We start from the raw sequence: 26,584 nt of genomic DNA on the forward strand, positions 1-26,584 counted from the left end.
TCTGATTTGTCTCTCCTCTAAGTACTCGATGCTTCAGCTGGGTGGCTTACCCGGGCCACCCGTGGTGATGACTAGCTTCTTCTCCACAAGAACTGCTTGCCTAGATGATGGTTATGAGAGTTGGCCTGAAAGCAGGACTGGTAGTTTGGGATGGAGATTGCTGCCACCCAAGAGAAAGTATGTCTATTTACCTATTGGACAGTGGTGGTTGTGGTGATGATAAGAAAGGTGGTGAGGAAGCCCCTCAGTGATGCTGCAGAGTTTGGTGGGATACTGCTAACCCCAAGGCTCTGAGGCATAGAATTCTAGGTTATCTTCATTAGGGTCTCAGGAGAGATTAGTGATCAACTGGTATTGGTGGTAATGGTGATTTGACTTGCCCATAGAGTGTCTGCTGCTTCAACTAGTTCAGCTTGCTTCTGCTAACTGAAAAACAGTGCAATGTAGTTAAACAGAACAGATAAGTCATCTTAAAGGCCCTGTGCCTTCCTATTACTACAGAGTACCAAACTTTATACTCAGAAGGCCTGGATTCAAATGGTACTTCACCATTACTTCCTATTTGGGCAAGTCACGTAAATTCCTTGGGATTCAGTTTTTTCATTAGCAAAAAACAACAATAATAGCTATTATTTCTATAGCACCTACTATGTGACAGGCATTGTATAAAGTAATAATATTTCATTTAGTCCTCACAACAGCCCTGGGAAATAAGTATTGTTATTATCCCTATTTTTACATTTAAGAAAACCAAGGCAAATAAAGGTTAAGCAATGAAGTCACAGAATTAAGTTCTTCCACACTTCAGGCCAATTCTATACCAGTATGAGGGGGTTACTTCTGTGTCTGTATCCCAAGGAAATCATAAAGGGAAAAGAATCCACATATGCAAAAATGTTTGTAGTAGCTCTTTTTGTAACAAAGAATTGGAAAATTAGTAGATGCCCATCAATTGGGGAATGGTTGAATAAGTTGTGGTATATGAAGATAATGGAATATTATTGTTCTATAAAAATTATTAACAAGCTGATTTTAGAAAAGCCTGGAAAGATTTACACGAACTAATGCTGAGCAAAACAAGTAGAACCGGGAATACATTGTGTACAATAATAGCAAGAATGTGCAATGAATGTTCTGTTATGAAAGACTTGGTTCTTCTCAGTGGTTCAGTGATCCAAAATAATCCTAATAGACTTTGGACAGAAAATGTAATCTCCATCCAGAAAAAGAACTATGGAGACTGAATGTAAATCAGCATATGCTATGTTCACTTCTTTTTTCTGTTTTCTTTTCTTTTCTTTTCCATGGTTTTTCCCTTTTGCTATGATTATAGATATTTTTAATAAATATAAGAAAATAAAAATAAAATGAAGGGGTTGAAGTAAATGTACCCTGAGGAAGGTCCTTCCCATTTCTAAATCAATGATTCCTTTTCAAAGACAGTGCTCTATATTAATCAGTATCTAGGTAGGATCAGACAAAGTGATAATAAAACAAGTTGCTTCCAATATTGAATTAACCTTTTACTTAGGATAGTATAGAAAGAGTCTGCTTTGTTTTGGAGGCCAGAGGAGAATTTCTCAAGCAGGCATACTTAACTTGAGGTCTCTGAATGTTTTTTAATGTTTTGATAACTTTATTTCAAAATAATAATAATCCTATGTATTTTATCTTATGCACTTAAAAAAAAAAGCCCTCTACTGTCAAAAGGATACTCAGGTCTCACCAGATTGCCAAAGGAGTCCATGACCCCTCAAAAAGTTAAGAACCCTTGTTCTACAAGTCAATTCCAGTAGAGAAGTTCAAGTGTAATCCTTCTGGTGTAGTGAAGGAAGGAAAAGGGGAATTAAGGACAGGAAGGTCACCTGAGAACGAGTCCTACTTTTCTCTCAGTGACAAATGGCCATCACATCATCTCATCCTCCATTCTCCCTCTTCCTTTCCTTTTGCTTAAGGAGGGAGAGGGGCAAGGGCAAAAATGAACAGAACATGCTACAGAGACTGAGCTGAGGCAATTGTTTTGATTTTAATTTATTGAATAAAACAAGCATCTCTATAACATAGTATAACAAAAAAAAATGATTGCACATGAACTGTAAATCTACTATGTACTACTTGCTATTCCTTTTAAATAATCCACAAAGTTATGTAAAATTATTTCCCCTCCCCAACCTCCTTTTTAGTCTTTCAAATTAAATCCAACTTTCCAAATCAACAACCAAAGGGCTCCTTGTTTCAAATTTCTCATATCTCCTACTCCTCTCTCTCGCCTCCAAACTATTTAATATTCACAACAATAAACGGTGAATCCTAAAATGAAGAGGTCAGATACCCTAATTTCTCAAGGGCAGAGCAGAAATGGCCCCCAATTTGTGTGCATACTTTCTCTTTAGCCAGAAGAAACCTGATATCTTAAAAGATTTGCACAAAGGGAGTCATGTTTATACTAGAATGTTAAGTAATGTATTTCACATAAAAGGCTAAGATAAGGAGACTGAACTTTAAACTCAATTTTCTCAAAGAGAGGAAAAGAAGTAAACTGGGAATAGAGTACAGGTTAGTTTTCCTTTTAATCAATAAAGGAAGGCATACCTTTTGCCATTAATTATTCCAATTGCCCTATTTGCTTCTCTTAGAACTCTCTGCACCATAACTCATACCCTTGGTCAATAATAGACCAAATTACACTGAAACACTTCCAATAAATGATAAGTAAAGTTCCCATGTAATTAGAGTTAACCAGAATAAAGCCTCAAGCACTATTTACCAAAGTTTAATTAAGAGACGTAAGGGACGCCTAATTTAACAAATAAATGTATTCCAAAAGTGGCTATAAAATCCTATCTTCCTGCCAGAAGAAAAGTACATTTCCATGTTTTGAGGACTTTTGTCAAAGAACTTAAGATGGACAGGCAAATCTCAAGTCACCTTGGGTATTACAGGCCTCCACTGCAGAGTGAATCTATTCCCATCCTTTTGACTTTCACAAGACAAAGAGGCAACTTTCTACAATGGAAAGATATTGCATTAGCTACTTATTCTCCCTAGGCCTCAATTTCCTCTTCTATAAAATAAGGAAGTTGTATTACATGGCCTCTGAGGACCCTTCCAGCTATAAATCAATGATCATATAGAAAACTTTTTCTTTTCTTGGTATCCCAACTTTTTTTCTGAGATAAGCCATCCTTGGTGATTTACAAAACATTTTTTCTATTATGAAGTCCACAAGGTAATTAGAAACAAGTACTAATAGCCTGATGAAGAAACAAATTCAAAGAAATTAAATGGAGTCTGCGGTTGAGAATAAGATTATTTGTTTTATAAAATGATTTACTATAGGGTTTCTTTAAATGACTGAACCTCCCCTCTACAATGTATCAGTAAAAATAAGTTTAATCCATATCTCTACAAATTTTCAGAAATATGTTTACCGTGTAACCCCTATAATTTTAATCTAATGCCAAGAGGCAGTATGGTATGGATATTATCACTGGATGGGTGAGAGTCAGGAAAGTCTTTTTGTTGTTATTCAGTTGTATCAAACTCTTCATGACTCCATTCAGGGTTTTATTAGCAAAGAGTAGAGTGACTTGCCATTTCCTTCTCTAACTCATTTTACAGATGAGGAAACTGAGGCAAACTAGTTTGAGTGTCTTGCCCAGTCATTGAATTGCCCATACAGCTACTAAGTGTCTAAGGCCAGATATGAATTCAGGAAACTGAATCTTTCTGACTTCAACTCTGAACTCTATGCACTGTGCCACCTAACTGGATTTAGGTTGATTCCTACCTCATATTCCTACTAGTTATGTGACTCTGGGCATTTAATCTCTCTTTGTCTAACTATCCTCATTTATAAAAATAAGGGGGAGCGGACTTGATGACTACTTTTCTGGCTATAAATCAATGGATCCAATGGATCCTCATCTCATGAAAGTGATTTCCACGTCAGTACCAGTGAAGGAAAAGCTCTGAGTGTTTCTTTTGAAGCTGGAATAACTCTGAAAGTATGATCCTGGTAAAAGAAGTGAGTTCCCTAAGAATCTATCTGCTAGGCAGATGCAGAGAGGCCCCTAACTATGGTTTCTATCCTCTCCCTCTACTCCTACCCTGATGACCTTTCCCCTCATATACAGAATAAAGCTGAAGGAAATATTCACTATGTAAAATCAATAATATAAAATATAATAAATAATATAATATACATTATATATAATATAGTATAATATAGAATATAATATATCAATAATATAAAATCAAGAAGTCTGGGAAAGGTAAAAGGAACTAGTATTCTACTTTCACAATGGAATACAAGAAGATAATCTGAGATGAAGCTTCTCAGAATGAGTTTAGGCTAGATAACAGGAAGAATTTTATGATAATGAAATTTGTTCCATACTATAATTTGTGACCAAGGGAGCATGATCTTGTCCTGAACTGATGATTTGAATTTGGAGGGCAGTTTGTTGTGGCTTTTGATTTTTGGCGGTATTGTTGTTTTCAACCACAGTATCACTTATTTTGGCGTTTGACTGAGTGTCTTCTTCAGTATATTGTAGTTTGTGTCTTCCTTTTATATTTATATTCAATTTTGTATGATAATTACTAGTATGTACTAATGTGTGCTAGTGTCATGTCTTATCTGAACTTAGCATCAAACTGTAATGTCTAAAAAGTTCAAGAGACATAACTTCTGGATAACTTAGTATTAATAATGTCAAAATGTTTATTAATAAAAGGATGGCCATTTGGACTTAGACCAAAAATAATCATGGAAGCTAGCAGTTTATATGCCTATTGTAAGATGATATGCCTTAGAGTGGCAATCAATTCTAATTAGTTAACAATTAATGAGAATGAATATTACAATGAGGGGCTAGACTTATTCAAATAAACTTTAGAAATATAATTTACTTCTAAGTTATCCCCAGCCTGTGCAATCTAGTCAAATAATTTATTCCCATCCAAACCTGAGGAGACACAATGGCTTCCTCATCTGGATGGAGTCTGACATCAGTAATATCCCTCAAGAGACTGAACTTTTGAAATCAGGTCTTTAAAAAAGTGAGAGAGAACTTTTGATCTCCCCAAATCATTGGTTAATAATAATTTCTCTCAAAACACAGTACTCTGATTTACCCTACATGAACTTAATAAATATATTTTTGTATTATTCAAGACAGAAAAGAACAAAAACCAAGAAAATTAATTGCCTGATATAAATCAAAAACATTTTAATGGTACATGGTAGAGGGAAAGTTCTGCCATTAGTGAGCACCAGAGACAGGATCCAAATCAAATGCCCTTTTCATGATATCATGTTATTTGGAAAAGAATTTTTCTCATCTTCGAGAACCCAGGACTTTTCTCTGTGTTGTTTCACATTAAGAAATGACTTCTTTCAGCATCCTGGCTGGACAAGGCCTCAGCTTGAAAACCTTTACTGAGAATAAACCCAGTACTTCCTAAAGTTGTTTGTTCAACTATTTGAACCTAGTAGTACATTTCCTTAATAATTATATTTTTATTTTTAAAGCTACCTTATATTAAGATATATTTTTCACTCTTATTCTATTTTAATTTTAAAAAGGGGAAAAAAAAACAGTTGAGCAAATCTAACCTATCAAACAGCATATTCAACATTCTACATTCTTGATTCCCTGTCCCTACAAGAAAGGGAAGGAAGGGGGCAACTAGGTGGTGTAGTGCTGATAGAGGACCAGCCCTGAAGTCAGGAGGACCTGAGTTCAAATCTAGCCTCAGACACTTACCACGTCCTTGCTGGGTGACCCTGGGCAAGTCACTTAACCCAATTGCCTCAGGGGAAAAAAGGGGGGGAAGAGGTAGTTATCCTTAAATCTTCAGAGTCAAGCTCTAAATGAATAATTCAGCTCTAAGATAACTCAAAATATATGGAAATTTTCCTTATATCTACAATCAAAATCTGTTTTTCTACAATTTCTCTCCATTTCTCCTAATGCTGCCCTCTAATGCCAAACAGGATAAACAAATCTAATGACTATATATGACAATATATATGATATAATTACAGGACAGCCCTTGGAACATTTAAAGACAGTTATCATGTCCCATTCCCTTAAATCTTCTCTTCAGGCTATATACTCTATGTTCCTTAAATCAGTTATCATATGGCAAGTTTTTCAGCCCCTTCCTAGTAATCTTTGCCTTACTTTTTAATGAATTCTAGTTTTTCAATGTCCTTACTAAAATGTGGCATGAAAAACTGAATAGTATACTTCAGATACAGTATGACCAGTGGGACTATCAGTTCCCTCATTCTGAGTACTATAAGACTATTAATGTTCCCTATGATTGCAATAGCTTTTAAAATTGCTATTTTACACTCTTAATTTATACTGAGCTTTCAAGTCACTAAAGACCCCAAATAGTTTTCCATGTTAACTCTAGTTTTACTATCATTTCCCCATTCTGGATTTGTTCGGCTGATTTTTTTAAACATTAATATAGGACTTTATATTATCCCAATTAAATTTTATCCCACTGCATTTGGCCCATATTATTAGCAATGGTGTCAAATTCAAATAGAAATGGCCTTCACTAATCTGTATAGAGCCCTGTGGGCTGCATATTGATTTAATTTTTAAATGAAATATTTTATATTTATGTTTGCTGTATTTTTATTTTATTAATATTTTCCAATTATATGTTAATCTTCTTCAAGCTATATTTAGGAATGTTGTGACCCAACACTGTGTGTTTAACTTTTCTGCTAGAAACTATCAAAATCATTTTAGACGTTAACTCTGCTACTCTATAGTTAGCTATTTCTTCCAGCTTTGTGCACAATAAGCAAATGAGATTAAGGAGGGAAGTAAGCATTTATTAAGTTTCTATAATGTTCCAGGCAATGTTCAAATATCTCATTTGATTCTCACAGAAACCAAAGGGGTTCCCATTTCGAAGCTGAAGAAACTGAGGCAAACAAAAAGTTACCCGGGTCACATACCTAGGAAGTATCTAAGTTCTGCTCTGACTAAGCTTTTCTAACTCTAAGCAGTGCTCTATCCATTGGGCCATCTTTCCACTTTATTTAACTTACTAATAAAAATGCAGAACATCTGAAAGCTAAGACCTGATCTTTGGCATATTACTCTGAAAAATTCCGTCCAAAGACCATTATTTAGATATGTTCATTTCTCAATTAGTAAGCATGTATTAATGCCTACTGTGTATTTCACTATGCTAGGAACTGGATATAAAAAGGCAAACTCAGGAGTTCTTGCCTTCAATGCATTTATGAAAATAAGCATGTACACAAGTAATAAGGAAGCTGTAGATATAAACTTATTAGTTTATATAATAATAAAGGTAACCAGGAAAGGGGGATTCTCTTCTGGAGAGGCATTAGCAACTAGAAGGTCCAGAAAAAGCCTAATGATTACATGTACATAGATTGCCCAGAACATATTCTATTCAAAGGGAATTATAGTCAAATCTTGTCATTTGTAGTAGTTATGTTCTACAAAGTCCCCTTGAACACTGAATTAGTGAACACTGAATTATTGCTCCAAGAGGAAATGTTGCAAGCCTTGGTTCACAATCATTACTCTAGCACTTTTCAAATGGCCTCATTTACAGATCAGCAATTTTTTTTCTTCCTTTTTCTGGATATAATATATTGTTGACTCATTAACATTTAACTCACATTCAACAGTACTATAATTCATCTCTGAATATAAAGCATATCACAGCCTTTCTGCAGATAGGAACTCTAGATAGCTTTCTGTGCTATGCTTGAGGATCATTTTATACAATAAACAGCTCTAAATGGACTTATTTACAAGATTAGAGCTCCAACAGAAGGGCAGAGCCTCACCCCATTCATCTCAACTGGAAACATGGCTATTGAGCAGTGCACATTTTCCAATGCTCTGCACATGACTACACTAATGAAAGCATTGCTAATATAGATTTTGGGGTTACAAACAAATTTTAACAAGTAGACAAATTTACAAATGTAAAATGTACAAATAATGAAAATTAACTGTTTTTTCTCTTGGTTGAAACAGAATCAAAGTTTCTATGTCTTGATATCTGAAACAAATTTCTCCTTCAGTGGGGAAAATTTGCTTCTCCCTCATTCTCCTATAATCTTAAAGATTATTTATGCCATTGTTGAACACAAAAGAAAGGAGGAACTTTTTTCTTTATAAACCAGAAAAGAAAAAAGTTGCTGTCATAGAAGAAAACTTAAAAATTCAAAGTTTAGACTTAGAGAGACTCAGATAGTTCAAATAACAACACACACTGCTCAGACAATTCCCCATACTACTTTTTGACATTCTCCTAATTTTTGCGCAAAGATTCTGACAAATAAGACCTAGGTGATGATAAGAAAACATTTTTTTTCCTATCAAGGCCAAGGATCAAGTGACTTTTAGTTTTTCCTTGGGAAAAAAAATTACATTTTCTGCTCACCTACTTTTTAAAGAACATAGTACACAAAACTTCTCAGCTCACTTCTCAGCTCACTTCTCATTTCTTACTATCTGCAATACTTTAGGACTTCTCTGATAGACCATACCCCAGGACGTTCCTTATGAGAGCAACCTTATCAGCTTGTAAGATCTTTTAACCATATATGCTCCTCTTGGTAGGGCCATGAACCCCAAATCTCCTCTAAGGAGAGAATTCAGCTCATATATCTTATTTCTCCTTCCTTTCCCTCTCCATTTTGTTTGTTGTCTTTTCTCATTAGATGGTAAGCTCCTTAAGGACAGGGATCATCTTTCTTTTTTGGTATTTGTACTGTATCCCCAGGGAACCTAGCATATTATCTGGCACATAGGAAGTGTTTATTAACTTAGTACAATAAATCCATATATGTATATTGTGTGGCTGGTTGAGAAAGAAAGTGAAGAACAGAAAAAAAATTTCTCAAAAGAAATTAAATATATCATTTAGAGAATAGAAAAAGTCATATGCAAGGTAAGAGGGAAGAAAATAGAGCAAGCTCCTTGAACTGAGGGGTTTTTTTAAGTGATTTTGTCCAGATGTTGGTCTCATATAGTAATCTTTATTCTTTAAACATTTACAAGCTCTCCTATATAAAATGAAATAACTAGGGAATTTAAGAAGTTGGTCTCTAAATGTTAGTAGGAGTGCCATTGGAAGTACCAAAAATAAATAAATAAACAGATAAAAAGTATTCCAAAATCCATATGACATCAAGCAAAAGTTAGTAGAGACTCTGCTCCTCACCTTTGCCACAGACAAAAGTGTTGAAATGTCAAGTAAAAACTAGGTCAAAATAGAGTCATCACACTTAAAAAAAAAAAAATTAACTTCCCATAAAGTGAACATGAACAATAAATATTTGCAATGAATCCTCAGTCGATTTTAAAAATTGCTGAGAGATCCAAATTTAGATGGTGTGGTGGTACTTTCTAGAGGAAATGACCCAAGAAAGACAGCTAACTAACTAATTTCTGGAGTGGGGAACTGTCACTGTGTAAAGAATGTAATTTCTGAAAGGAACATGAAAAAGCATATTTGACAAATACTATTATAACTTAAACACATGCTAGGACTTCATAATTAAGACAAATCCTTGGTAGCATCAAAATCTCTTGGAATTCACAAGTTTACTTTAGTGAAAAAGAATGTACCACATTTATCCACATCATGTGGCATCCACTATTAAAAGAGACTTTGCACAAAAAGAATACTAACTAAATAAAAATAATGCTGTTTGTAGATATACTAACCTACCCAATTGTTTAAATATCTTTTCTGGCATATAGACACTCACAAAGAACATTATGCATTAATATTTCTAAGTAAAAAACACAGAACACATTCTAGTTCAAATATGTCTCTCCTGACAGAGCTTTCTTTGTCCCTGGGATCAGTTGTTACTCTAAACCACACTACTCTGGTTTGGAAAGTAACATCAGACAGCAAGATCTAATAATGTTTAATTTATTGCTACTTTTTATCTGAAGGAATTTATGTTGTGCCACAGAAGTTGAAAAATAGTTACTATAATTGACAAATATCTAAGTGATTTGAAATTCGAGAGTATAAACTCATCTATACAACTAACAGCCAGGTTTTCTAGATAAAAAGAGTTTTCAATAGCTTATTTTAACCATTATAGAAGAAAAATTTCTAAATTGTATTGCACATTTTTCTACTTTCTTAAGCAGAGTATGCAGAATTTAGCCATTTCTTCACTACAATAATCAATTACTATTCTATAATATAGTATTATCCTCCTTTGAGATTATCAGCTTCCCTCCTGTTTGAAACTTGGGGAGGTAAGGTTGAAAGATAATATTCATGAATAAAAATGCCAACTTTTTTACCTCTATTCTGACTATTCAAGAGAGCTTTGGGGATTTGTTGTTGTTCTTATAGATGTTTCAGATAGGTGGGACTGCAAAATAGGTGAGAAGCCACAGAATCTACAATCCCTTTAATAGATTTCAACACTTTCTCAAATTTGATGATGCATGATCCACTCCCACATGCATACTTACATACTATATTTAAATATACATTAATAGATTTGTCAGTTTCTGGCATGAAGATGAGATAAATTACAAGTAAATGATTCCTGACAACAAAACTATTATCTGTCAGCTTTGCTCATATTAAAAAAGTTATTTTTCAGGGTTCTCTGGTACATCTTTCTATATAAACTTGCTGGTATATAAAAAAGCACAATTATCTTTAACATATACATGCTCCTCATTGCCAAATATCCTCCTATTTTTGAAAGAAACTTTCCATCTAAAACTTTGTCCAATTAGTTGCATATGCCAGAAATTTCTCCAATTACTTGTATCTAATCTTATGACAAGTTATTTACTGAGATCTAAGAATCAGAGGTTTTAAATCTGTAAAAGATCTCAAAGGTTATCTAGCCCAACCCTTGAATTTCAGGGTTGAGTAAACTGAGGTCCATGAAAACTACATAAATAATCCAAAGTCACAAAGGTGTGTGACTAAATCAGAATTCTACCCAAATTTCTGGACCCAATTCCTGTTTTGTTTACTTTGTACAATTAACACTTTCCTAAATTCTAGACTCTAGAAAGGACTGAACAAAGAACAGGAAGATTGTAACCTTTAGAAGAGTATTATAAATGTCTACAAAGTATTAGCATCTTTTAAAAATAATCACTATTATAATTTAAATTTTTTAAAAATGCTATGCATCATTGATTCCTATCTTGGACCACTGTTTTAAGGAATTGGGGGAAACAAATTACTTCTATGTAATGTGTTAACTAGTAAAAAGCTCTGCCTTCATAAGAATTTTTCTCAAATTTCACAAAAATCAGTATGGATTATAGTTCTATACTGAAAGGACTCTACAAGACTCTTTAATACCATTTTCTCACTTTATAGCTGAGGAAAGCAGTTCCAGAGAAACTATGTGAACTATCCAAGGTTCCAGATAGTAAGCATTAGTGGTGGGATTGGAATCCAAGGCCTTTTGACTTTGTGATTTTAGGTAGCTTTCTTTCCTTCCTCTAATCCTCCCTCAAATTACTTCTCTCATCACTATCAAGTATTTTTAAACTGATTTACTAAGTAGAAAGGTTAATTATTCACTTCTAAACAAGTAAAATGGATAAAGTTTGTGAATTTTTAAATGAATGTTACATTTTTTTATTGAAAACAGAATCAAACCAACAATTCACTCTATTCAAAGATATATGAAGAAAGTAAATGACAATTTTCAGATTTTGAAAAAACTTATGTCCAATTAAGAGGACAAGTGCAAAACACCATTATTTTTATTTCAGCCCTTTCACTCTTTTATCCCTTGGTTACTCTGGGCCTTAATCTCTTCATCTGTAAAATTAGAGCATTAAACCAGACAACCTCTAATCAATTATTATTTATTAATGATCTTGGAAAAATATGGACAGACTTGCACAAAATAACAAAGAACAAAATGAGCAGAATCAAGAGAATGTAGTATACAGTGACAGCAATAGTTTCTTTTTAACATTTTTATTCAAAGTTTTGATTTCTACATTCTATCCTTCCTTCCCCTCCTCCATTCTACCTTCTATAGACAATAAGCAATTGCATATTGGGTATATATGTGCAATTATGTAAAAGATTTCCATATTTGTCATTTTGTATAAGAAGACTTGAATAAAAGAAAAAAATGAAAGAAAGTGGAAAATAACAATAGACTGGAATAGAGGAGAGACATTTGAGGCAGTACAATGTTTATAATACTCCAGGAAAGAAGTGATAAAGACTTGAAATAAGGTGGTAGCTGAATAAGAATTGTACTGGAAAAGGGCAGAGTCTGGCAATGTATTGGAGATGTGGGAATGAGTCAAGGATGATGCCAGAGTTATGAACTTAGGTAACTAGAAGAACAATCATGTCTTTGATAAAAACAGGGGAGTGTAGAAGAGGGAAGGGCTTGAGGGAAAAAATAATGAGTTCAGTTTTGGACATGCTGAGCTTGACATCTTTGGAATGAATTGAAGCTCCACATATCAGTGAGTCATCTGCATAGAGATGATAAATAGTTAAAATTCATATGAACTGATGAAGTTACCATGAGAGAATGCTGAGTAGCAGTTTTTAAACTATGAACTAAAAAAATTAATAATCTACATTTAATATATTTTCTTTGTAATCTCATGTATTTAGTTTTATACATTTAAAAATATTTTGAGAATGGGTCAATATGTTTCAGATTGTCAGAAGGGTCCATCGCCAAAAAAAAAAAAAAAGATTGGAAACTCTTTATTCAAAGAAAAAAACAGGATTAGGTCAGAACTTTGGGTAACATCCACTCTCAGGGGGTATGACATACATGATAAGGTAGCAAAGTAAGAGTCAGACAAGGACAAGGAGAAAAACAGGAAATACCAGTGTCACAAAATTCAGAGAGGAGAAAGAATATATAGGAAGAGAGTGTAGCCCACAGTGACAAATGAGGTAGATTTGTCAAGAAAGATGAAGACTGGAAAAGGCAAGATTTGGCAATAAGAGACCATTGAGCAATTTATGTTGAAGAATGAACTCAGAAGCCAAATTACAAAGGGTTGAGTAAGTGATAAAGCAGGAAAAAGAAACAAAGAGCACAGACAGCTTTTTCAGGGAATTTGGTTAAGAAAGGAGAAAAAGAAGATGTTAACTTCAGAGGATAGTTAGATCTAAGTGAAGAGAGGGAGCATATGAGCCCAATGGAAGGATAGACACTTTTAAAATCAGTAAGAAAGAAACCAGTTGATAAGGAGAGGTTGAAAGAAAAGGAAAAACTGGATAACAGGATACCATCTGCTAGAGAAAATAAAAAGTGATGAGATCAAATATTCATGTGAGGGAACCGGCCTTGGCAAGAAAAAGAACAACTCTCCTCACCCACCCCCCAAAGAGTCTGGGGGGAAAGGATGTTATCACGAGAGATGTCAAAGAATTTAACAATGAAGACAGGGCTGATCTTCAATGGCCTCAATTTTCTAAGTAAGAGGCAAAATCAAAGAGAAAGAAAGGAAAGGAAATGTGGGGAAGAGGTAGCTAGATAAAGGTAGAGAGAGAATTTGAGGAATAAATGAACTGGTTTGCTGCAGTAAGAGCCCAACTGAAATTGAATAATATGGAATTTGTAATGAGCTCTGTAAGAGTAGTAAGAGTAAGAGGAAATGAATGTCAAATGTTGATGTCACAACAAAAATGTTTTTTTTTTAATGAATTCTAATATAAGAAGATATCAGCACCATATCAGATGCTAGTATTAATGCTCTGATGGTGCTAGAAATAAATAAATCACTGGGTCACAGAAAAATTGGGGAAACAATAACTTTTTTGGGAGGTTGAAATACATTTTCTACAATAAGGTCCAAGTCCAACCATATATTTTAAAGTTTAATACTGTGATTCTAACTGAAGAGCTGAGAAGGGAGTATATTTTGCAGGTTTAGAGGGTAACCCGGACAAAACTATGGGAAAAGGAGATGGAAATATTGAAAAATAATAGAAAACAGGTCAGTTTTGACTAGACCATTTTACAGAGTAATATGTTCAATGGTCCAGAGCCTTCCAAAGACTTTGGGCTCAGAGATCTGTCCATTACTTGTAACTGAAAAGAACAATTTCTGTTGAATGATAAGGTGAAAAGACACATTATGATGAAGGCATGTACCATGGTAATGGCTGTAAAATACAGAAAACATGCACAAAAGATATGGTGAAGGTAAAAATGACAAGATTTGGCAATGTACTGCATATTGGGGTAAAAATCAAGAGTTAAACAAATGGGGAAAACATTTTTACAGTTAAAAGTTCTCATAAAGGCCTAATTTCCAAAACATATAAAGAACTGACTCTAATTTATAAGAAATCAAGCCATTCTTCAATTGATAAATGGTCAAAGGATATGAAGAAACAATTTTCAGATGATGAAATTGAAACTATTTCCACTCATATGAAAGTGTTCCAAATCACTACTGATCAGAGAAATGCAAATTAAGACAACTCTGAGATACCACTATATATCTGTCAGATTGGCTAAGATGACAAGAAAAAATAATGATGAATGTTGGAGGGGATGTGGGAAAACTGGGACACTGATGCATTGTTGGTGGAGTTGTGAACGAATCCAGCCATTCTGGAGAGCAATTTGGAACTATGCCCAAATAGTTATCAAACTATGCATACCCTTTGATCCAGCAGTGCTACTACTAGGCTTATATCCCAAAAAGATACTAAAGAAGGGAAAGGGACCTGTACTGCAAATATGTTTGAGGCAGCCCTTTTTTGTAGTGGCTAGAAACTGGAAAATGAATGGATGCCTATCAATTGGAGAATGGTTGAGTAAATTGTGGTATATGAATGTTATGGAATATTATTGTTCTGTAAGAAATGACCAGCAGGATTAAGAGGCTTGGAGAGACTTACATCAACTGATGCTGAGTGAAATGAGCAGAACCAGGAGATCATTATACATTTCAACAACATTACTGTATGAGGATATATTCTGATGGAAGTGGTAACCTTCGACAAAGAGAAGATTTAATTCAGTTCCAATTGATCAATGATGGACAAAATTAGCTACACCTAGAAAAGGAACACTGGGAGATGAGTGTAAACTTTGCATTTTTGTTTTTCTTCCCAGGTTATTTTTACCTTCTGAATCCAATTCTTCCTATGCAACAAGAAATTAGGTTCTGCACACATATATTGTATCTAGGTTATACTATAACATATCTAACATGTATAAGACTGCCTGCCATCTAGGGAAAGGGGTAGAGGAAAGGAAGGGAAAAATCAGAACAGAAGTTAGTGCAAGGTATAATGTAAAAAATTACCCAGGCATATGTACTGTCAAAAAAAAAGTTATAATTATAAAATAAAAAATGCCATAAAAAAAAAGAATCAAGAGTTAAAGATGACACTGGGCCTGTAAGCCTGAATTACTGGGAGGATAATGGGGCCCTTGACAATAAATAGAGAAGATAGAAAACAGGGAGAGCTTTGGGGAAAGATACTGGTCTCTATTTTGGGTAGGTTGAATTGAGATACTTACAAGATATCCAGTTTCAGAACAAATACAATATACTGATTGAAGGCAGGGAAGGGGTGCCATAGAGCTTAAGGAAAGATCAGAGTTGGAACAGATGCTATAGGAAACAGGAAAGCAAATTTATCAGCAAAAAGAACCAAACATTTGGCTTGCAGCAGGGAGCGCCCAGTCGACATAAGAAAACAAATATGCAGAGGATCTAATACATAATGGTTTCCTGATTTCCTCCACTTTCACTGAGCTTGAGGCCACTGGATCTCTCCTGACTCTAGACCCTCTACCTAAGATAAAAAAAGAAAGTGTACAAAGCTAAAAACACAGATTAAATATTTAATGATTCATCTACCAAGAGTCTTTTCAATGTTCTCCTCTGGTCATAACAGTTACAACAGTTACAACAACTTTTACAACAAAACACTAAATATTTGTCCTGTCCTATAAAGGGAAGCAGCATTTTCCCCCATATTCCCCCATACTATTCATGCTCTAGTTAGCACTTTCCAATTAGGAACTACCTAAGTATGCTGTGCTCAGCACAATACTCCCAAACTCTGAAAAGCATCTTATAATTTAAAGCTTTTAAATCTCAATATTTTACTAAGCACTTAGGAAGTTTGGGCCAGGAGGATCTAGAGATGGAACATGATCCTAATTTTAAGGAATATCAGGGGTCAGAACACTTGTGGAAAATACAGATGAAGGAATACATAACACTAGCTTTCAAGTCTAGAGATTTCCTGCTCTCTTTTCCCTTTAAATCTAAGGTTAGCAGACACTCATCCACTGTCACTTCTTTCAGCATTTGACATGCCACCTATGCTGGTGACATACTACTTTTTCTTCCTTCTCCACTGTAGTGTTCTTGTTAGTTTTCTGGAGGTCTCTGTAGCAGCCTTCCTTTCAGTTAAGTAATCACCACAAGAATAGCCAAGTGTTAAAATCCAAATCCTTTATTATCTCCTTCACCATCTAGTTTCCTTGCCTGGGGCCCAGGCTAGCTTTCTGGAGAGCCTTTCAGACTGGCCTTGGTCTCAGTGGGGGAAGTGCAGGAGGCCAGCTACCACAGTGGTGTTAGATGAAGTGAATCTCTCTCTGAATCTGAGGCTTGTGCTTCAGCCTCCAGCCACCACAAAGGTGGACAATGGAATGAATCTGGCTCTGAGTCCCTGCTGGCTGTTTTATACTCTATTATGATTACATCATTGTAGGTGTGAATCTTGTAGAACTATATTAAGTACTAAGTACATGTACTGAACTAGAGAACTATTAATCACCATGCTAAACTAGATAACTGTTGTTTTATCAATTCTATTTAGCACTTTGTAAGAATTCTTGTTTCAAGTTCAGAGTTCTGGCCCATAACACTTCATCCTATACTTCAGACTATCCCAGCCCTCTTTGGTAACTGATCTGACATAATCATTTTATTAATATTATAATAGAAATAAGCTATAGGAACTCCTCAAAAATACCTCTCTTTCCAATTCCTTTACCACACATTCATTATAAGAAAGGTCTACTAATAACAACTATTACTTTGTCTACTGAATTACAATTATCCCTTCCACTTCTGAGGGATCAGAAGAATGATACCCCTTCTCAAACTGAAAAATCCAAATAAGATTTTTTTGCCTTTTCTTTCAACCATAGAAGAAATCTGAATTGTTATGGTATTAGGAGATAAAATATGTTGATATTTTACAATACTACATATTTTATGCATTTCTGAATTTTTAAACTTTTACTGTATCATCTACTAATTTTCATGTGTTCTCTTCTGCAAAACTCCCCCAAATTTTCTATGTAATTTTTATGCAAATCCAATATATAGAAACTGCAATAGAGAGTAAAGTTGAAATGTGAAAGGGATAACCGTAATTTATAAAAAAAAAAAAAATTAAATTACAAGTATAAAAATTATTACAGGTAAAGCTGCAGTGAAATCTCTCTGGAATCAATTTAAAATTCCTCTCACACATACTAGGATGTGGATTTTCATGATGCTATTTTCTATTACTCCAAAGAGTTCTTTCTCATAAAAGGATGCTGACCATTTGCTTAGGGGATCTCTTTGAGCTGAAAAGAATTTATTATTCCAGATCTAAAACAGCCATTTTTGAATCATTAACCTACTTTGACTACCTTCAAATACTGAAGTCCAAGGTAGAGGAAGCTAGATTGTATAGTATAGTGCTAAACTAGCATCACAAAGAACCAGTTCAAATCTTACTCCAGAAACTTATGCCTCTGGGAAAGTAACTTGGCCTGTCTGCCTCAGTTTCCTCAACTGTAAAATAAAAATCATAATAACACCTACCTCCCAAAGTCATTGTAAGTACCAAATCAAATCATATTTGAAAGATGTTTTGCAAACTGAAAAATATTATATAAATGCTACCTTATAATTATTATTATTAATAAGTATTAAGTGCTTAGTATATATCAGATGCTGCGCTAGGTGCAAGGGAAACAATAAAAAGATAGGCAGTCCCTGCCTCATAATAGAAATAACCTCCTAGTGGAGGGATACAATATGTTTGAAATGAGTAAATATAGGAAAAATGACTAGGGATGTGACAACTAAGAGGAGAAATCAGGGAAGGCCTCTTGAAGAAAGTGCTTCCAGAGCTAAGCTTCGAAGGTAACTAGAAGTTTTAGGAAAAGGAGTTACTGATGACGAACATGATAGATGTAAAATGTACAGCCAATACAAAGGCATGGAAGTGGAAGACAGAATGTTGAAAACCAGAAACATCAAACAGATCAACTGAGTTGAAGTGTAGGACACATTCAAGGGAGTAAAGCATCATTATGAAAAGATAGGTTGGAAACAAATGTGAAATAGGGAAATTTATTCTAAAAAATAATGGGGAGCCATTTATTGAAGCTTCTTGAGCAGAGGAACAACATAATCTGACTTATACTTTAAGAAAACCAATTTAGCAGCTATGTGGAGAATGGACTGGACAGAGAAGAGACTGGAAGCAGAAAGGCCAGTTAGAAAGTTATTCCCATAATCCAATGGACAGACGATGATGAGAATCTGGCCTAATGTTCTTGAGATCTTAGGAGAGAAAGGGGGAGGAATGTGAGAGCACACTTAGGAGTGTGAAATGTGGGAAGAACTGGCAAGTGAATGGATATGAGAGGTCAGAAAAATTGTGATGTCCTGAACATAAAGAGTGAAGTTAGGAGAGAAATGGATTTAGGAGGAAAAATGATGAATTACAATATGCCAGCTGTTTTCATATATAAGAAATAAGTGCTGAAAATTAAATACAACCATATCATTTCTTTTCATATAGTTTGTTCCAATTATTCAAAGGTCCTTTTAAGTTAAAGTAAATGCCCTAAACAGAATTTCACATAATAGATGCCTGCTATAGCAACATTAGTCTACATGGTGAGAAATGATTTTATTCAAGGTAGACATTCTACACGTCAAAATCTATGACCAAATATATGTATGATATAAACAAAGTGAAGACTTCTCGTCTACCATATGTGAAAGGCAGATCTACAATTCTCTGAGTAAAATCACTACGTGAATCCACAGAACAAGCAGATTTCAAGGACCACTTAAGGGGCATTTTACAAGAGAGATTTATTTGCATCTGAAAGTAACAAGGTATTTTAATGGAACTGAAATAGATTTCAACTATTATAAAACACTTTTTTTTTTTAAGTGAGTGAATTACAAGCCATGGTAAATTAAATTAGCCAGTGTTTTGGAGTGTAAGGCTAGTACATGCCAGACAAGTCATAGGCCCCTTCCCTTTCCAGTGCTTCCCTATTCCATCTAAAAAGCATCCTCCCAATCTCCAAAGTCTTCAGTTTAAGACTTGAAATGCTAGAAATGCGTTACACTTCAGAGAAACCCAATGAGAATAGGAAAAACCTTCCTAACTCGGTTACTACAGATTACCAGATTGAAGTTAACCCATTCTCCACCAGATTTCTGTCAAGGTACACGTAGCACAATCAACAACCTGCCCAGCCCGACCCCGTTCGGTCAGGTGCGGAAGGCAGAGCATGCGTGAGGCCCCTGCTCTCCGGGGCGGTGGGAAGCAAACTCTCCTGGAGAGCACACGAACACACACACACACCACACACACACACACACACGCACGCACGCACACGCACGCCTTGCTGGAAATCACCCCCTTACCAACCTCCCCAAATCCTCCAGAACCCAGAAGAATCCTTCCGTCTCCTCCGGCTCCCGCTCCCAGGTGGATCGCAACTTCTGGCGTCGGCACCTGCTCCCTAACCTGCCCCTCCTCCAGGACCCGAACCCGGAAAGCCAGGAGGGTGCTCCAGCCCAGCTCTCCCTGGCGCGGAAGGGCGGCCGAAGACGTGAGCCAGCCGCGGGAGCAGCAGGGCAGCAACAGCCAGCGAGCTCAGCTCATCCCTGTCCCTGCCCACCCTGGCCACCTGTCCCCCTCCAGACCCGGGAGTCATGCGGGGCAGCAGCCGCGCAAAGGGCCGGAGAGCGGCCAGCGCCTGCTCACCTGGCTCCCCGCTGTCCATGTTCCGCTCGCAGCTCCCTGCTTCCCGTGATGGTCAGCGCCGGAGTGACCGCGGGAGAGGCTCCGATCGCACTGCAGCCGCCTGGACCGAAGCGAGGGCTGGGGCCACCGAGAGTGCTTCACAGCCGCCACCGCCTCCGGAAAGTACCCACCCACCCACTCCTTCCCCAGAGGCCCGCACCTCCCGGAGAGCGCCTTCCCGGGGCGTCACCCAACCACCTGACCCGGCAGACCTGGGCACTGCGCTCCGCTCCGCCCCGCAGAGTCAGCAGCGGCAGCGCTGGAGAGCTCGCAGCCACCCGGGAGGGGCCGGGCCTTGGGCGGGGAAGGATGCCGACTGGAGGGAGAGTTATCTTCTGTGAGGAGGAGGAGGAGGAGGAGGCATGGGATGGAAGGAGGAGAAGAGACAGCAGCTGCTGGGGGGAGGGGAGCAGAAGCAAACCATAAAGGCGGAAACCACGGGATGCTCAAGGGGGAGGGGAGAAGGGCGACGTGTGCATTTATCCAGTTACTTTTGTTTTAAGCAAACATTTCTCTGATGTTTGTGAAACCTTCTGCTGGTGTCATTGGTACCTGCCTCATGCATGGCTGATGTAACAATAATAACTAGCATTTGTAAAGAGTTTAAGGTTTGCAAAGTATCTCATATATATTTTACCTGATTTGATCCTAAGAATAATCCAGCTACATAGTTTCTGTTATTATCCCCCTTTTTACAAACAAGAAAATGGACTTAGAACTGATTTGAAGTTCCCAAGTTCACATAGATAGTAAGTAACTGAGGCAGGATTTTAACTCGGGTCTCCCTTATTCCAGGTCTATTTAGTCACAATAGGAAGGTTATTTTGAAATGGTTTTGCATCGTTTATTATTATTTTTTTATTCCTCCTCATCATCAGTAGCCTGGCATTTAGTGGAGATAGAGATAGAAACCGGAACCGTGATTTTATCATATGGAAAGCACCTACAAATGCTTATTGATTCATTGATTTTACAAATGCACTATTATGATCAACATTTGCCTATATATGATTAATGCCAAAGGGCTACAAAGTTTAAAATGTACTGTTATTTACTGCATAGAAAATGGTTTCTACAGAAATTGCACACTAATACTGTAACTAGTTAACATATTCACTGGTTAATACATTAAGTAACTAATATGAGTTGTAAATAAAGTACAAACATCTTTCGTTGTTAGGACAAGTGGAAAAATTAGTTCAATTTATTGATAGCTAAATATAGATTGTTAGATGATGAATGTGGAAGATATCCATTTGGGAATGGTTTAACTGAGAAGAACCAGTATTAAGGGTAATTATTTTGTGACTGAAAGTAATCTAATGCATGTAATTAACTAAAGAATTAAACATGAAGATCTTTTGAAATTTGCTATTTAAAATAAATTCCCAAAAAGCAAAAAGCTGGGGGGGAGGGGAGGGAGTAGATCCATATCCTTTAGGAATGGCTAAACATACTGGGATACATGAAAAAAAAGGAATATTACTATACTTTAAAAAAAAAAGGAATAAAAAGAGTCTATGGAGGCACTGGAAAATGTACATGAACTGATACAAAAAGAAATAAAGAAAACCAGAAAAACAATCTGCACAGTGAATACAACTATGCAAATATAAAGAATAACAACAAAAATCTAAATAGATTCCTGTGTAATGATGATAACCAAACTCGATTGATATTAACAGATATGAGAAAACACCTACCTCTCTTCTTTATAGAGGAAAGTTACTATGGTGATAAAACAGAACATATACTATTGGACTTGATTGGTTTGTTGATTTATTTTGCTGAACTGACTTTTTAATTATTTGTTATATGGAATGACTTGTTGAGAAATAAATATTTTTTAAAAGTACAATTGAACATTGTTAACTGCCCCCAAATCTCCTTACTATTTTTGTAATCTTTACTATTTATCATTTTTGCATTTCCAAAGTATTTTATAATAGACTATCCTTTGCCATTCTCAACTCCCTAAATTTTTAAATTATATATTTTTTGTGTATTTGATTAAATATTTCCCAATTAAATGTAAAAAGTTAACATTCATTTTTAAAATTTTTGATTTCCAAATTATTTTGCTTCCACCAGCCCTCCCTTACTCACTGAAAAGGAAAGGATTCTTTTTTCTATATTTTCATGACATTTCTCTCATCTGTTTTTCATCCTACCCTATATGAACACTTCTCATTCTCCTTTGCTGGCTTTTCATCTAGGTCATACTTGCCCAAGTATGGTGGATAAAGCCCAAGACTCTGTCCTCTGTTGTCTATATTATCTCTCTTGATATTATCTCTCATCGATTCCCATGAATTTATCTATCATCTCTATGCAGATAATTCTCAGATTTGTTTATCTAGCCCTAACTTCTCTTCTGATCTCAAGTTTCTCATCTTCTATTACTTATTAGACTTCTCAAAATGGATATTCTTAGGTCATCTTAAACTGAATGTATACAAAACAGAATTCATTAGCTATCCCACTACCTTTTTCTAAACTTCACTCTTGCCCCACTGAAAACATCACTATCCTCCAAATAACCTAAGTTCATAAACTCAACTCTTCACTTACTCCACATATACAATCTGTTGCCAATTTTCCTTTCATTCTAATTTTGCAATGTCTTATTTATAACCTTCTCATGCCTGGACTATTGCAATGGTTTTCTAGTTGATCTCCTTGCCTCAGGTGTCTTCCCACTCCAGGCTACCTTCTTAAGTGCCAAAGTGATCTTTCCAAAACACAGGTCTATTCATGTCACTCAGGATCAAAAGTTAAAAACCTACATATGATTTTTAAAGCTGTTCAAAACTTGGACCCTTCCTATTTTTCCAACCTTCTTATACTTGACTTTTATCCACATATTCTATGATTCAGGACACTGGTCTTCTTGTTCTATGAACATGACATTTCAACTCTTGACTATGGGCTTTTTATTGGTTATCTATATGACTGAAATGCTTTTCTTCCTTGTCTCTGCCTCCCAGTTCTCTTGATTTCTTTCAATATTAAGCTACAATCTTACCTTCAACAAGAAGCCTTTCTTGATCTGGGGCAAACCATTCCCCACTTCTTGTGCCTTTTCTCTAAAATTACTTCCAATTTACCCCATGTATATCTTGTATGTACATACACATTTTTCATCCATTAAAATGTGAGAATAAAGATTATTTTTGTCTTTATATCACCAGAACTTAGTACAGTGTCTGGCATATAATAAATGTTTGATTATTTGAATTGACTTTTTTATTATATCGAGCCTGTAACCTATCTAAAATTCTAAGTCAATATATTGCGGTATTTGAATGTGTTGGAATGTTATTATTCAATAAGAAATGATGAGCAAGCTGATTTCAGAAAAGTCTAGAAAGAGTTACATGAACTGATGTTGAGTGAAGTTAGCAGAACCAAGAGAACATTGTACACAGAAACAAAAAGATTTTTTGTGATCAGCTATGACAGACTTAGTTCTTCACAGCAAATAGTGATTCAAAATAGTTCTAAAAGATTTGGAATGGAAAATGCCATCCACATCCAGAGAAAAACTATGGATAGTGAATGTGGATCAAAGCATATGATTTTTATTTTTTGTTTCTTTTTATTTCTCATGGTTTTTCCCTCTTATTTTGATTTCTCTTTCACAAAATGACTAATATGGAATATGTTTTAAATCATTGTACATGCAGTAAAATAATTGTTTGGACATGTATACATATATTGTATTTAATTTATACTTTAACATATTTAACATGTATTGGTCAACCTGCCATCGTGGCGGGGGCGGGGGGGAAGGAGGGGAAAAATTAGAACAAAAGGTTTGGCAATTGTCAATGTTGTAAAATTACCCATGCATATATCTGGTAAATAAAAACTATTAAAATAAAAAATAAATTTAAAAAAGCATTGTACATATGTAACCTATATCAGATTGCTTGCTGTTTTGCTGAAAGGGGAGAAGAAAGGAAGGAAAAGAGAAAAAAATTGGAATTCAAAATCTTTAAAAAGTGAATGTTTAAAACTATCTTTTTTTACATGTTACTGAAAAAATAAAATGCTATTAAGTGAAGGGGGTGGGGAATTCCAGGTCAAATAGTTCTCAAACTCCTGTTTTCCAGAGAGATAACACATAAATTAGACTCAATAAATTTTCCTCAATAAATACTTCTTGAAAATAGTTGACAACTCCTTCATCCAGAATATCCTTTACTCTCTATGTTTTCCTAACACTCCTCTACTCTCATTTTCCTAATTACCTGAGCACCTTTTCTTGTCTCAATAGACTTCTTACCCACTATGTCTTAATGTCATCCAATATCTATCATGAGCTTTCTTCTTTTGTCCTTATACACTCTATACATTCTCAGTAATCTTATCATCTCCTATGGGAGCTATTATTATCTCTTTGCAAATAATTTTCACATCTATATTTTCATCTCTAGTATCTTTCCTGAACTCCAGTTCCACATTGCAAGTTACCTTTTAGCAAACAACTAGAAGTTTGCTTTTTAGAAAGTACATTTACATAATGTCACCATGCTCTAAAATCTTTTTGGCATGTTCCAAAATAAATGGATGGGTTCATGAAATGTCTAACCTTGAATAATTATTATTAGCTTAATCGTTTTGTGACATATTGAATATTATGTTCACACAGAGGGGAAAAAAATATCCTATATCTAACATGAAAGTTTTCTGATTATCCTTTCCTTTTATTTACTACATTTTAAGGGCCAATAAACTATATGTACAACACAACTACAAGTCATACTATGTTACATGTTCTAAAATAAATGGGATTTTATATTTTAACACTCAGAGGGATCTTGAGAGAGTTGCTAATATTTAGATAACATGCCTGGATCCATTTATCTGACTCATAATGTAAGAGACTTCTTGCTGGGGTAGATTTAGATAGATAGATAGATAGATAGATAGATAGATAGATAGATAGATAGATATAGATATAGATACACATATATGTATATTATTTATTTATTTATTTTTGCTAAGGCAGTTGGGGTTAAGTGACTCAGGATCACACAACTAGGAAGTATTATATGTCTGAGATAAGATTTGAACTCAGGTCCTCCTGACTTCAGGGCTGGTACTCTATCCACTGTGCCACCTAGTTGCCCCGATGGGGTAGACTTTTGACATGAATTTATTTTATCTTATAATTACATAGTGCTGAGTGGGGATATAATATCTTGGTTCTTTTAAATATTCTTCTTCTCTCCCCCCCAATTTCCTTCCATAGCCATACTCCACAAGAAAGGATCTATTGATAACAGGAGACATACAAAGTTATTTAATACATTGAAAATATAATTTAATACATTGGTAAATTATAGCATTAAAGTCTCATCTGCTTTCCCTTAAGGCTAGCAGTTTGAGGAAATTGGACAAAATGAGGTGAGAAACCTCTTAGATTGGTCGAAAATAATCCCCGTTGTAATATAATATCAAATTTTTGCAAAAACAAAGTAACATATGTCCCAAAACAACTTAGCACCACTGCTGATTTTCCATACCTGAATTGTTAAGAGCAAATTATTTGGGAGTCTAGGACATTAAAAATAGGCTAGAAAAACCAAAAATTTAATTTAATGACATGAGAAATGGGACTTTTTTTTTTTTTGCTTCAATGTACATACAACAGAGCTATCTTCTTACATTTTCTTAATGGACAATATAGAATTGTGGGAAGATGTGGCTATATGTGAGTCAGATGATCTGCCTTTTATTAGATTGTGATCTTGGGGAAGTCACTGGACTTCTGAGTTCTATATCCCTCATCTATTAAAAAAAAGAGATTAGAAGGAGCAGCTAGATGACATAGTGGATAAAGCACCAGCCCTAGAATCAGGAGGACCTCAACTTCAAATCTGAACTCATACACTTACCACAACATTTGCTAACTGTGACTCTGTTGCCTCAAAACACAAACACACAACAAAACACAAACAAAAAAGAAGGAATTAAAATAGCCGTACTCTCAGGTCTCTTCCAACTCTAAATCCTTCAATGGACATAAGACAGGAATGATTGAAAACAATGGGCGGTACAAATTTCAATGAATCTGTGGCCTAGTTGGTATATATTCCTGCTTTCTTCTCTTCGGAAAACTCTGTTGTCCATGCCTTTGTTTCATAGGTTGCCAAAACCAGAGAGAATCTAACCCCGTGGCCAATCCAGTGAGCCTCCCCTACTTGTCTAAGACAGCAAACAATAATATGTTGATGGAGTCCATATAAATGCTTCTCTAGCTTGGTAGAACCTGCAAGAGCTTGTGTCTTATTATCACAGTCTTGCAGAATGTGGCAGTAACACATCTGTACCATGAGACATAGGAGAAGGACTTGTGTCAATGAATGTTATATTAAACTTAAAACTGAAATTTTTTAAAAGAGAACAGGTATTGAGAGACTAGTATTTCAAGTATTTAATAGTCATATAGATTAAACACATAATTTCCTAACAAGAATAT

At 35.4% G+C, this 26,584-nt stretch overlaps 1 protein-coding gene across 2 annotated transcripts in view; it reads right to left on the reverse strand.

The window, feature by feature from the left end:
• TPD52 (tumor protein D52) overlaps positions 1 to 20,196 on the reverse strand; it is a 121,771-nt gene extending 101,575 nt beyond the window's left edge. For both annotated transcript variants that reach the window (XM_074278953.1, XM_074278952.1), the window contains exon 1: positions 20,059 to 20,196. In XM_074278953.1, coding sequence (XP_074135054.1) covers positions 20,059 to 20,077 — 19 coding nt within the window. In that variant the 5' untranslated portion in view covers positions 20,078 to 20,196. The remainder of the gene's footprint in view (positions 1 to 20,058) is intronic.
• Positions 20,197 to 26,584: the final 6,388 nt, after the last annotated feature.

Source organism: Sminthopsis crassicaudata, chromosome 1 (genome assembly GCF_048593235.1).
Source record: "Sminthopsis crassicaudata isolate SCR6 chromosome 1, ASM4859323v1, whole genome shotgun sequence".
Taxonomy (NCBI): domain Eukaryota; kingdom Metazoa; phylum Chordata; class Mammalia; order Dasyuromorphia; family Dasyuridae; genus Sminthopsis; species Sminthopsis crassicaudata.